Here is a 13,282-nt window from a genome sequence, read left to right as displayed (position 1 = left end):
AAATGGAAGATCTTTCTTTTAGGCAGTTCTAAAGTTACATACCTAGTTCGTACTGAGTTAGCTGAGGGATGGTGGAGCACAATTAGCCTAGGTATCCCTGAACTTGTCATGAGTGGGGGAAAAAAGTCACTAATTGTAGGAACGTGCCCGGTAAAATTTCCCAAAGGGTTGCCTTTGGGATTTGTAAGGGAAATGCTTTATAAACTGCCTGAGGATGACCAATAAATATGAAATTCAGCAGTTGAAGAGTGTGCTGGGACGTAAACATTGAATACAAGCTTTTAAGAAATTAAGTTGTAAAGCCATTATAACAACAACAACTTGCATTTATACAGCGCCTTTAACGTAGTAAAATGTCCCAAGGAGTGTTATCAGACAAAATGTGACACTGAGCTACATAAGGAGATATTAGAACAGACTTGATCAAAGAGATAGCTTTTAAGGAGCATCTTAAAGGAAGAGAGGTGTAGAGGGGTTTAGGGAGGGAATTCCAGAGCTTAGGACTTAAGACAGCTGAAGGCACAGTCACCAATAGAGCGATTAAGGAAATCGGGGGATGCACAAGAGGCCAGAATTGGAGGAACGCAGAGTTCTCGGAGAGTTGTAGGGCTGAGAAAGGTTACAGAGATAGGGAGGGGCTAGGCCATGGAGGGATTTGAACAAAAGGATGAGAATTTTAAATGTGAGGTGTTGCTGGACCGGGAGCCAATGGAGGTGTCTATGATGAACATTAAGGTTGCTCACCATCAAAATACATGCCAGGTTTGGTGTCTCCTTCAATATACATTTCTGGTCAATGAACAATTCATCTATGGCATCGAAGATTTGGATCGCCTGAGAAACAATGGTCTCAGGTGCTTGCCTCTTGAACCAATCACAAAGTGCTCAGCAGAATTTGAGACCACCCTGAAGTCAGTTATTCTTTCAATCCAGTACATGCTCCTCTTACATTGCCAAGAGATCAGAGGCACCTCTGCAGGTCCACTTGCTAAACCCATAGTAATTTGAAGACGGTGAACAACAGCTCCTTAGGATCACACAACACAATAGCAAAATACCGCGGATGCTGGAAATCTGAAATAACAACAGAAAGTGCTGGAAACACTCAGCAGGTCAGGCAGCATCGAGGAGAGAGAAACAGTCAACGTTTCGGGTCGAACCCTTCATCAGAACTGGAAAAGGTTAGGGAAGAGAGACTTTTAAGCAGGAGCAGGGAGGAGGGAAAGAAAGAACAAAGGGAAGGTCTGTGACAGGCTGGAAGGCAGGAGAGATTAGGCTCCATCTCTATTTTGTGCTCTCATAAGCCAGTCACCTGTACAGAAGTATAGAAACATCATCTTTTAAAAGCAAGCGTGCAACTACCACTGTCAAAATCATGGGATGGTAACAGCTAAAATAAAAGCTCATTTCCTGATCTCCAGGGCAAAGATCAGCTCAAAAACCATCAGCCTGGAGGCTTCAAAATAGCCATCCATTTTGTTCACCAATCAATTCAGATTCTCATCAGCTCATTACTGGTTTCTTGTTCTACTGCAGCAAGTGATACTGTATAGTTGAAGTCATTTTTTGAAAGGTCATCTTGACTGAAGTAACAGGTTGAACATTCTAGAACGCTCACATGTCACCATATTTGTAAAAGATTACCTAACTTGAAAAATTAGAAACTCTACAAACAAAGCATCCTCCACATATCAAGAAGTGCAACAAGTGACTCAACAGACCAGGCTTCAATCCAAGAATCGAAGGGGCCTCACGGTACAGGGCCCAAATGTCTATCTACACCCCAGATGATAAACTTCTTCCTCTTTATACTACAAACATTTTTTGTGAAGGCTTGTTTGCAAGCTTTTAACATTTCAGCTGCCTAATAGTTATGGTACTGGGCTAATAACCCAGAGTCACTAGTTCAAATCCCACCATGGTAAGCCATGAAATTAAATTGAATAAATTTGGTAATTTGTGGGCTAGCACCAGAAAACTTACCATGAAAACTGGATGTTTTGCAGTAAAAACACAACTGGTTCACTTGTGCTACTCCTACCTGGTCTGACATACACATTACTCCAGTCCCACAATATTCTTAATGCCCTTTAATAAGCCATTCAAGAGTAAACACTACAAAACAGAACAGCAAGAAAAATATTGGATACACCCATCGGCAATCACCCCAGACATCAGATCAGGATCAGACTTTGCAATCAAGTACAGTCAATCCTGCAAGGTCCTCCTCACTAACATCTGGTGACTGGTACCCAAGTTGGGAGAGCTGTACCACAAACTAGTCAACCAACAGACGTACTCATATCTTTCAACTAACATCTCAGACTACTCCATTATCATCCCTGGGTATTGCATGTCCCACCAACAAGACAGACCTATTAGAAATGGGGGCACAATCCTCAATATTGACTCCAGACCCCATGAGGTTTCATGGTTTCAGGTCAAAAAAGTCAAAGAAACTTCCTGCTGAATATTGCCTCCTGTCCTCCCTTCAACTAACAACTCGGTAGTCTTTTATATTCAACACTACTTGGAGGAAGCAGTGAGGGAAGCAAGGGCATAAAATGTATTCTGGGTGGGGGGATTTCAACGTCCATCATCAAAAGTGGTTTAGTCGTACCAGCACTGATCAAGCTGGACACATTCTGAAGGATACATCTGCCCGACTGGGCATGCATCAGGTGCAGAGGGAACCAAAACAAAGGATTAATCTGCTTGCTCTCATTTGGTTAGCCCATACAAACCTTTAAAAGGAGCGAGTTACTCGAACAAGCTAGCCAAAACACATGCTCCTGGTTGCGACCAGTTTCGGCTTTACTATATTTATTGCACATTACTCAGCACAAACTGACTACATCCCAGAAATCCCACCCAAACACCCCTTATATTGTCTGCATTATTACAATCTAAAAATAAAGATGCATTGAAAATTACACTATATACTTACGTATCTTAATCTTAATTTATTAGTTTTGAAAACCTCCACTGTACTTATACATAGAAATACATTGAGGTTACAACGTGGATACATGCCATTCACCCCAACCATTCCATGTATTTAAAAATTAGCAGCTTTGTTGAAGAAATTTCACATTACAGTACAGTACTAGAAACAGACCATTTGACCACAGATCATTAATGCAAAAAGTATTCCTGAATTAATAATTTCTAGTTCATTAAAATGCCGATAAAAAACCTTGCACACACTTTTCTGCAGAACCCACTTTTTTAAAATAAATAATTTAAGATAAATCTATTGTTTACTGGATAAAATACAAGTGAGATGTCCAAAATTTGAAAAGTTTTGTTTTTGTGCATAACTCAAATAATTTGGCTTCTCACTGTGTAAAGGCCATTAAATTCAACCATTTGTACCCTGAAAAATACAAAGCTATTTATATTTTGTACACTTACAAAAGTAGCAGAAACTCATTTACAAAAGGACCAACTTAAAATAGCAATGTTTGCATGCTATAAGTGAGATTAAAGTTTTATACCTAAACAACTTTGTAGCAAAAATGCCATCTTAAATCCTTCAAAAACAGAATGTTGCAATTTATTTTCTCAATGATAAAACCTTCACTTCTTTCACAGGCAGTTAACCAATATAATTTTTATATAAGCAAAAACGGTGACCTTCAGGTTGGTTTCTCCATCCAAGCTTGCTGTAGTGACATAACATGTCCCATTCTCTCGGTCAGTCGACAGCAGCACTAAATCTGTGGGAAACGTCTGATCTTTTTCTATCCTGACAATGTCGCCAACCTACAAGTAGAAATAAAAGGCTGCCAAGTAGTTCAAAGGGAAGCTTAATTTAAAAATTCGATAGCTTCATATCATAATTTTTAACTGCATTAATGTTTTAGGATTTCTCTGGCTGTGGGCAACACAGATGAGGCAGCATTTATTGCCCATCCCTAGTTGCCCTGAGAAAATGCTAGTGGGTCACCTACTTGCTTTGTAGTGACTGATTTTACAACCAAGTGGTTTGCTGGGCCATTTCAGAGGGCTTAAAACAGTCAATCATTCAATGCAAAACTGGAGTCATGTGTAGGTTAGGCTGGGTAGGGGTGATATGTTCCCTTCCCTTCCAGACATCAGTGAACCAATTTAGTTTATATAGCAAGCAGCTTTCATGCTTACAAATGATCAGATTTATTGAAGTAAATTTCACAATATGGTGGGGTTTCAACTCAACCTCTAGTTGCTAGTCCAGTACCATAACCACGACACTACTGTACCTATCTATAGTTGAAGATTGGAGTAGGTCATTCAGCCCCTCAGGCCTCCTCCGCTATTCAATTAGATTATGGCTGATCTGCATCTCAACTCCATTTATCCCACCTTTGCTCCATATTCCTTGACACCCTTACCTAACAGAAATCTACCTACCTCAGTTTTGAAAGCACCAATTGTCCCAGCATCCACAGCCTTTTGGGGAGTGTTCCAAATTTCCACTATCTTGTGTGAAAAAGTGCTTCCTGATTTCACTCCTGAATGGCCTAGCTCTCATTTTAAGATGTCCTCTAATCCAACTAAATGATTTGATTAAATAATTCCATATGTAAGATCATACACATTGGAACACGACACATGAAACATATATACAGAAATATAGGATGTTCCCCAGTCTGTACTGTGTTAGTTAATTTCAGCCAGGGCAGTGTCCATTGTCCAGCTCTGTACCCTTGAATGGTTCTTTCCTACCCATCTTGACAAAGCCAGCAATGGCTTCTCCTACCTCCCCTGCACCATAACCTCCAGATTCCCTCAAGGGTTTAACCTTAGCAGCTCCTCCTTCCCTATCAATATGCTGTCCAATGGCGACGTAATTCACAATTACAGGGTCAGCTTCCAGATGTATATTGATGATGCGCAGCTCAATCTCACCACGAGCTGCAACTTAGTGATTCCGATCACCCCCACCTCACTCACTGACTTCACTTCCCCACACAGCTCGAGTCAAAGTCTGTCCATCTGCTGCTAACCTGCGCTAAGATCCATGTAAATAAGCGGATGTGATTGATAAGTGAACTGGATATAATATGTAAAGTGTGTATAAATGGAATGTATTTAGGTACAAATATAAACACAGGTAAATTAGCTACATAATATTGGTGTGGGTGAGTGGGGAGAACTTAACTATATCTCTGGCTATGATCTAAAGTAAGCTTTGAAAAATGCTGCACAAGTCTGAACTTCAGTGCACTACAAAAACTGTAGTAAAGACTTACCCTTATGTTTTGTGCTCTTGTCTGGACAAGGCCACCACTTCGAACCATATACACAGGAGCGTTATTTACTTCATTGTCTGCTTTATGTCTTAACCAATCCTCATAACCCTAAATATATAAAAAATAAAATTCATTAATTATCTAATCTAGACAAGAATTCAGACTTCTTGCAATGTCAAATTATACATGACCATTTTAGAATACAGCAGAGAAAATGAGGTCTATACAGTAAAAAAAAAATGCTGCCAACACTATTTGTGGAAAAATCAAATGTGCCATTCACTTCCTATCTATCTACCAACTATTTTGAAATGCTTTGGCACTTCCCATTGTTTCAGCACAGGAAAAGTATGAAAATGCATGCACTATTTCAGCTTTTTACAACTTTGAAGAAGAAAAGTTCTCTTTTGGTTACCTATGCTATGTACCATTGTAAGGCATGAGCAATGCACTGAGGCTCCTAACTAGGACAGCAGTCAGAGTCAACTTGTAATTAGCTTTTCCCCCTCTTTTTAAAGAGATGATGGATGGAGAAGAGGAGGGAAGTACTCAGACATTCATTTACCCTTGAAGCCTCATGAAGATTAAGTATGATCTGTCATCATAGATTCATGTTTCAGCTTAGCAGCTCAGTTTTAGACGTTACAAATTATTTCAGTAACTTCCCAGGTGAATTACAATGTATATATCCAAAAATGGTCATCCTCTTAAATTGAAACGTCTCGTCTGAGATAAATGTAAAGGGCTTTTTCACATTGCATATATATTTTGAAATGCTAAACAAAGCACAGGGATAAAACAAGGCACTTAATCAAAACAACTTAAGTTGAATGTACGATAATGTCAGTGTAAAGCATCGCACCATTAAAACTGTAGTCTAAATCTAGAATCAGGACCTGACCTGACTCCTGAGCAAAGCAGAGTAGGGAGTCTCATTCTGTTTTGTTCCATATACTGTAGGTTGGGCCTTAACCTCAAAATTATACTGCAACACGTTGGTGTTGATGCAAAGTTAGTGTAAATGCATCCTCAGAATAGGTGAAGTTCGCCGTGCAGGGCAGTATTAGTTCTACAAATTATGAATCAGAGTAGCTGATAAAAAAGACCATATTTTCAACAGTCTAACTGTAATCAGTACATGCACAATGCCCTATTTCCATTGTTCATTTGACAATAGATAGCAGCACTAACAGAAGGTCAAAATAATTAAGGGGGAAAAGTATTACCTAGAAAAAAAATACATGCAAAACTCAAAAATCCCTCCAAGTGAAGTGTTTACACAGTGGTAAAAATCTTTCCAAATACAATTAAAAAATGCAAATTTTTCTCTAAAGTTAACCAAATCTTAGTTCAGAACACCACAAAGGTTGAAAAAAAAGTGAATAGGGAAGTAGTGATTAGGTTACTCCAGACTTAGATTTTAAAAGCCTGAAGACTGCCACAGTTTTGATAAAGGAGGTGGATAATGGGATTGTTTAACCACAAGTCATGGGTGTAGATTAGTTAGTGGAGGTTATTACTCAAAGAGAAATGGCACTATACAGAAATTTAAGGTCAAGGAATCGGTCAGGATCCTCAAGGAGGCAAGGGGAAAAAGAAAACTGCCAGAAGACTGGGGAGGTGAAAAAAGGGATAAAGTAAGTTTTACTTCAATTGTTGGTAAACTATAAAAGTCTAGAATATGGGAAGAAGTTACTGAGCATTTGAAGAAACACAAGTTAATCTGGACAGTCATCGTGATTTCTGAAAGGCACATCATGCTCGACTAACCTTATCTAACTCTAACAAAATAACAGAGGATAAATTAAGATGTGTAAATGCAGCGGGCATGGTTTATATGGATTTTCAAAAAGCATCTGACAAGATACTACATCAGACATACAAGCGACCTTGTATTTTCACATTATCTAAAGAAGTCACCAATGTGGGCTAGTGTTTTTGTATCAGTACATGAACAGAAGATTATGATAAAATCACATGGCACAGCGATCTGTATGTTTCATCTACTGTGGAATAAATCAATTTACGAATCAAATCAAAGGACGCTTCGCCTAGTGTTTAATCTCTCCAAAGGTAGACCGAGTTGAGTAGTACACATGCATAGTGTCAGCTGTGGCTCAGTGGGTAGCACACTCCCCTCTGAGTCAGGTTTGTGGGTTCAAGTCCCCACTCCAGGGACTTGAGCACAAAGTTAGGCTGACACTCCAGTGCAGTGCTGAGGGAGTGCTGCATTGTCGGAGGTGCCGTCTTTCGGATGAGACGTTAAACCGAGGCCTCGTCTGCTCTCAGGTGGATGTAAAAAATCCCATGGCACTATCTCGAAGAGGAGCAGGGTAGTTATCCCTGGTGTCCTGGCCAATATTTATCCCTCAATCAACATAACAAAAACAGATTTGTGGGAGATTGCTGTGCGCAAATTGGCTGCCGCGTTTCCCACATTACAACAGTGACTACACTCCAAAAAAGTACTTAATTGGCTGTAAAGCGCTTTGAGACATCCGGTGGTCATGAAAGGTGCTATATAAAAGTGTAAGTCTTTCTTTTTTCTTTAAGACAGAGATATGGTCCAGATCACAAAGAAGCTACACTGTTACACCAGGTTCCGCTATCATGCTAGCAGATACAGGACAGTGGGAGTCAACCTCTAAAAAGGCAAGCAACTTAACCGCTTAACGGAATGACTGACACCACAGAGCGCATGTAGATATGTGGGGCAGCGCCAAAAGTGTTTTAAGCAATTAATAACCTGTGATGCCGTTGGTCATTTTCAGCTTCAGATTCTGATTTTAAATTTAAATCCAAATCAGGATTCAAAAGTACTACATAACAGGGGGAGGAGGAGGAGGAGAAAGGAAATGTAACATACATAACTGTTCAAGAGTCAAAAATATCCTCGCTGAATGAGAATGGCCCCGAAAGGCTGAACATAGTTGGGGCTTTTTGCCATTGTCTAGGGTGGTGCTGCAGGTAACAACTTGTCCCACCCTTGGGCACTATACCAGAGTGGTAGTACAGGTATATAGATTTCCCTCCACAAACTGAATGGAGAACAAAGACTTACCATCAAGAATAATAAAAGAGACTAAAATCAACCTAGGTTTCTCAAATATCTTAGTGGCCAATTACATAGCGATATGAGCAAGTTGTCCATCTGCCTTCTTAGTCAGAAATGGTTTGTAACACAGACACAACCAAGGTAAAAAGAACTTCAAAAAATGTAATGATTTCCAGGCTAATACAATGAATAGTAGTACAAAAGAAAAACACTTTGGATGCTGGAAAACTGAAATAAAAACAGAAAATGCTGGAAATACTCAGGTCAGGCAGCATCTGTGGAGAGAGAAACAGAGTTAACATTTCAGTTCGATGACCTTTTGTCAATGAATACTAGCTTAATTTCTTACCTGTTTGATTGCTGTTACTGTAATTACAAAAAACAATGGCAGTCCACTGGTGTAAGGGCTGGTAGGAGTATCTATCATCAGCTGGAAAAGATGAAAGTAACCAATATGAGAAGACAACTTAAAATTCCATAAACTATTATGTGGATGCATCAATGTACACATTTTGAAACCATCATTGAAAGATTTAGCAAAAGGAGGAACTAATTTTTAATCGTTTTAGTTCACACTGTTGGCAATAAAATGCTGACCAAATAGCACACATAGGACTAGGGCAATAAAATGCTGACCAAATAGCACACATAGGACTAAGATGGAATCAAATTACTTTCATGGCAGTGAAAATTTATGTGGAAAATGAATTGGAGATGATGACTGATCCAGTGCCAGAGGAAGGTATTACGCCAGCACATTCTCTCCTTTCCCCTCCTCCACAAACCACAGTACGGGTCTCATTACTCACCTTTCCGAATAGCAACTGCTAGGACACTTCTACCTCTTATCTAAAAACTATTTTATATTACAATCAACAGCAATCCCAGAACAGTAACTGCAGTTGTGTAGAGACAACTTTAAAAGAATGTTTTTCCCTCCCATGAGAGGAGAGTCCGGTGGATCTCGGGGTATATGCCTTCTGAAAATTTAGATTCTTGACATGATTTGGTGCACTTTCCAACATTTTGGAGTAGACCTTGTAGAAAAGCAAATATTTTCTGATGTGCATACTACTTCACATCAGAGAATATGCCTCGTAAATTGTAACAAGGTATTATGGATGTTGTGCTAATCTATTTACAAAATACAGGAAACTTTGTGCTATCCGGCACCGACGGGACCGAGCTGTTGCCGTCCCATCAAAACTGCCGGACAAACCAGCGCTAATGTTAAAACATACGGAGCTTCTGAGCTCCGTATCTAGCAACAAACCCTGTTGCTTAGCAACAGCTTCAAAACAGTCAGCCGCAGCTTGCAAGTGTCTCTGTAGCTAAGCAACAGCTTCAGCTAGACCTTGCAGAGCCTGACTGGAGAAAAAAAGCAACGAAAAGAAAAAAAACTTATCTGAACCGACTCCTGAATTTTGCCGGTGGATAGAGCTTTCCAGACATTTAACCTCGGGATAAACAAAAGTTTCCTGTATATACACAATAGCATACACTTGTTTCTTGATTCTTGTTTCTGACGATACCATTACTTCCTTATGCCTGGAAGTGACTGTTGGTGTTATCTTTGCGTTAGCTTTAAACTTCCGTTAAACATTCTTCTGCTAACATCGCCAACAATAATTTCTAGGCTTTGGTTTCAAAATTAATCATCAATACAATATACATAAAAATAGTTATTATGGCAACTTCCACGAGTCTTAATTCTTCATCAGAAGATCGCTGCACATAACATTTTGACCTTATGTTAGTTGCCATTTGTATTTTGGGAACCAGGACCTTAGCCCCCAAAAATAAAAAGAGTGGGTAGACTCCGTATATCCTCAATGACATACTACAAAATTGGACCTACTCTTGCCTCTTAGAGAGTGGGTTTACTCAGAACAACCTCTACTGCACCCCAGAAGACTGACCCAGAAATCTATAGAGCAAACTTTTATTGTCCTATGAAGTTTTAATCTTAAATATTTGAATGCTGCCCAATGTCAACCCTAATCTCCCAGCAGTTCATTAATCAGGTAGGGCTGCTCACCATACGATAAGTCACAATGAATGATTATATTTTTTGCTATGGCAAATTTTAAAAAGGCAAATTCATCATACGTCATGACAGTTAATCTCAGTACTGTAAAACACACACAAAGAATGGTACTACGGGGCTGCTTCTAATGAGAAATAGAAAAATTGGTCACAAAAATAGCGGACGAAGTTATGATGCAGTTCATTCTCATAATTTCAGGAAAAACAATTTAGTGAATACGACTGTAATCAAGATTCACTAGAATAAAGTTTACCTAATACTGCTATTGAATCTTGCTATCAATCCAATGAATGGTGTTCCTTCCTCTCCCTAGAGCAACTTTAATTCTAGAAACATAGAAGATAGGAGCAGGAGTAGGCCATTCGGCCCCTCGTGCCTGCTCAGTCATTCAATGAGATCATGGCTGATCATCCAAATTCAGTACCCTGTCCCTGCTTTCTCCCCATACCCCTTGATCCCTTTAGCCTTAAGAAATATATCCAACTCCTTCTTGAATATATTTAATGAATTGGCCTCTACTGCCTTCTGTGGTAGAGAATTCCACAGGTTCACCACTCTCTGGGTGAAGAAATTCCTCATTTCTGTCCGAAATGGCTTACCACTTATCCTTAGATTGTGATCCCTGGTTCTGGACTCCCCGACCATCAGGAACATCCTTCCTGCATCTAGTCTGTCCAGTCCTGTCAGAATTTTATAAGTTTCAATGAGATCCCCTCTCATTCTTCTAAACTCCAGCGAGTATAAGCCCAATCGGCCCAATTTCTCCTCATAAGTCATTCCTGCCATCCCAGGTATCAGCCTGGTGAATCTTCGCTGCACTCCCTCCATGGCAAGAACATCCTTCCTCAGATAAGGCGACCAAAACTGCACACAATACTAAAGGTGTGGTCTCACCAAGGCCCTGTACAACTGCAGCAAGACATCCTTGCTACTCTACTTGAATCCTCTCACTATGAAGGCCAACATACCATTTGCCTTCTTAACCGCCTGCTGCACCTGCATGCTTACCTTCAGCGACTGGTACACAAGGACACCCAGGTCTCGTTGCACTTCCCCTTCTCCCAATCTATTGCCATTCAGATAATAATCTGCCTTCCTGTTTTTGCCACCAAAGTGGATAACCTCACATTTATCCACGTTATATTGCATCTGCCATGCTTCTGCCCAATCACCCAGTCTGTCCAAATCATCCTGGAGTTTCTCAGCATCCTCCTCACAGCACACACGCCCACCCAGCTTTGTGTCGTCTGCAAACTTGGAGATATTACATCTAGTTCCCTTGTCTAGATCATTAATATATATTGTGAATAGCTGGGGTCCAAGGACCGATCCCTGTGGTACCCCACTAGTCACTGCCTGCCACTCGGAAAAAGACCCGTTTATTCCAACTCTGCTTTCTGTCTGCCAACCAGTTTTCTATCCAAGTCAATACCTTGCCCCCAATCCCATGTGCCTTAATTTTGCATGCTAATCTCTTATGCGGGACCTTATCAAAAGCCTTCTGAAAGTCCAAATACACCACATCCACTGGTTCTTCCTTATCTATTTTACCAGTTACATCCTCAAAAAATTCCAGTAGATTAGTCAAGCACGATTTACCTTTTGTAAATCCATGTTGACTTTGTCCGATCCTGTCACTGTTTTCCAAGTGCTCTGCTATTACATCTTTTATAATGGACTCTAGCATTTTCCCCACTACCGATGTCAGGCTTCCCCATTTTCTCTCTACCACCTTTTTTGAATAGTGGGGTAACATTAGCTACCCTCCAATCCATGGGTACTGTTCCAGATTCCATCGAATGTTGGAAGATGATCAGCAATGCATCTACTATTACTAGGGCCACTTCCTTAAGTACCCTAGGATGTAGATTATTCTGGTATCTTTGCCAGTCAAATTTTATTTCCAGCACAATAACTGATACTGTGCCAGTGCAGAATTTATCACCAACAGTTTGTAAATTGAGCCAAAGTCCTTTGACAAAGAAATAGTTTGTAAAAGAAATTGGATTCATTCAGTAATATCAATATATTCCAACTCTATAGCCCAAAATGTCCTCTTTATCACGGTATTACAGTTGGTAAGATGAACTCAAATTTTTACTAGTGTGTTATTTGACTTAATTTACATACAAAAAACAGGACCGCACTTTCCAGGTGGAGAGCTACTCGACCACATATAAACCATATGGTTAAATAAATCCATTTAGAATAACAAGTTGGCAATAACACTTGACCTCTGGATCCCAAGTCTGAATCCAGGGAGATAATTGAATGGGGAGCTCAATATTCATAGGCGCGATCAATTTAGAATTAAATATTTGTTGGCTAATTAAAGGCAAGAATGTTCAACCAGTGATACAATCCCTTTCATACTGTTACTAGATACACTTACTTGTACAAGAAAAATTACAAGAAAGTAGAAGTTGGCTATTCTTCTGAATTGTTCAAATAAATTCTTTGGGATAAAATTCCATATAGTGTACTACAAGGGGAAAAAGAAAGCCATTATACATACAATACATGTATACATACAATATTACAAAAAATGAAGGATGCATTAATAAATAGTTTCAAATGCAAAATAAATCTGTTTTATCAAATTAAGGGCCTGTAGAGTCTCACTTATCTGAAATAAGACTCATTTATTTTAGTTTAAATGTATAACATATCTTAACATAGGTCACTCAAAAATAAATAAAATTCTAAGGCCTAGAAATTGGGTATAGCCCCGCTTGGGGTGTTAGAATTGGCACAGCGCAAATTTTATAGCCAGACGCAACTTATCGTCACCTGGCGAGATATTGGGTTGCATCGCCCCTAAAGGTGATTGAGGCGCAAATTCAGGCGTTACACGGGACTCCTAAGGCGCTAAACTTCCGGCGCAACCCAATATCGGAGCGGACGGGCGCAGCGCAGGTGCTCTCAATTACCGATGACCACGAGACT

At 39.8% G+C, this 13,282-nt stretch overlaps 1 protein-coding gene across 4 annotated transcripts in view; it reads right to left on the bottom strand.

Annotated features, from left to right (window-relative positions):
• atp11b (ATPase phospholipid transporting 11B) overlaps positions 1–13,282 on the bottom strand; it is a 194,878-nt gene that overhangs the window by 149,063 nt on the left and 32,533 nt on the right. For all 4 annotated transcript variants that reach the window (XM_085990141.1, XM_085990139.1, XM_085990137.1 and 1 more), the window contains exons 3-6: positions 12,729–12,818; positions 8,639–8,719; positions 5,235–5,342; positions 3,637–3,765 (exon numbers count right to left, since the gene is read on the bottom strand). In XM_085990141.1, the coding sequence (XP_085846267.1) occupies positions 3,637–3,765; positions 5,235–5,342; positions 8,639–8,719; positions 12,729–12,818 (408 nt within the window). The remainder of the gene's footprint in view (positions 1–3,636; positions 3,766–5,234; positions 5,343–8,638; positions 8,720–12,728; positions 12,819–13,282) is intronic.

The sequence above is a fragment of the Somniosus microcephalus genome, chromosome 6 (genome assembly GCF_052327205.1).
Source record: "Somniosus microcephalus isolate GS21.2 chromosome 6, FLI_Smic_1.0, whole genome shotgun sequence".
Classification (NCBI taxonomy): domain Eukaryota; kingdom Metazoa; phylum Chordata; class Chondrichthyes; order Squaliformes; family Somniosidae; genus Somniosus; species Somniosus microcephalus.
The sequence above is the reverse complement of the archived record's forward strand: the minus strand, read 5'-3'. Positions and strand labels throughout refer to the sequence as shown.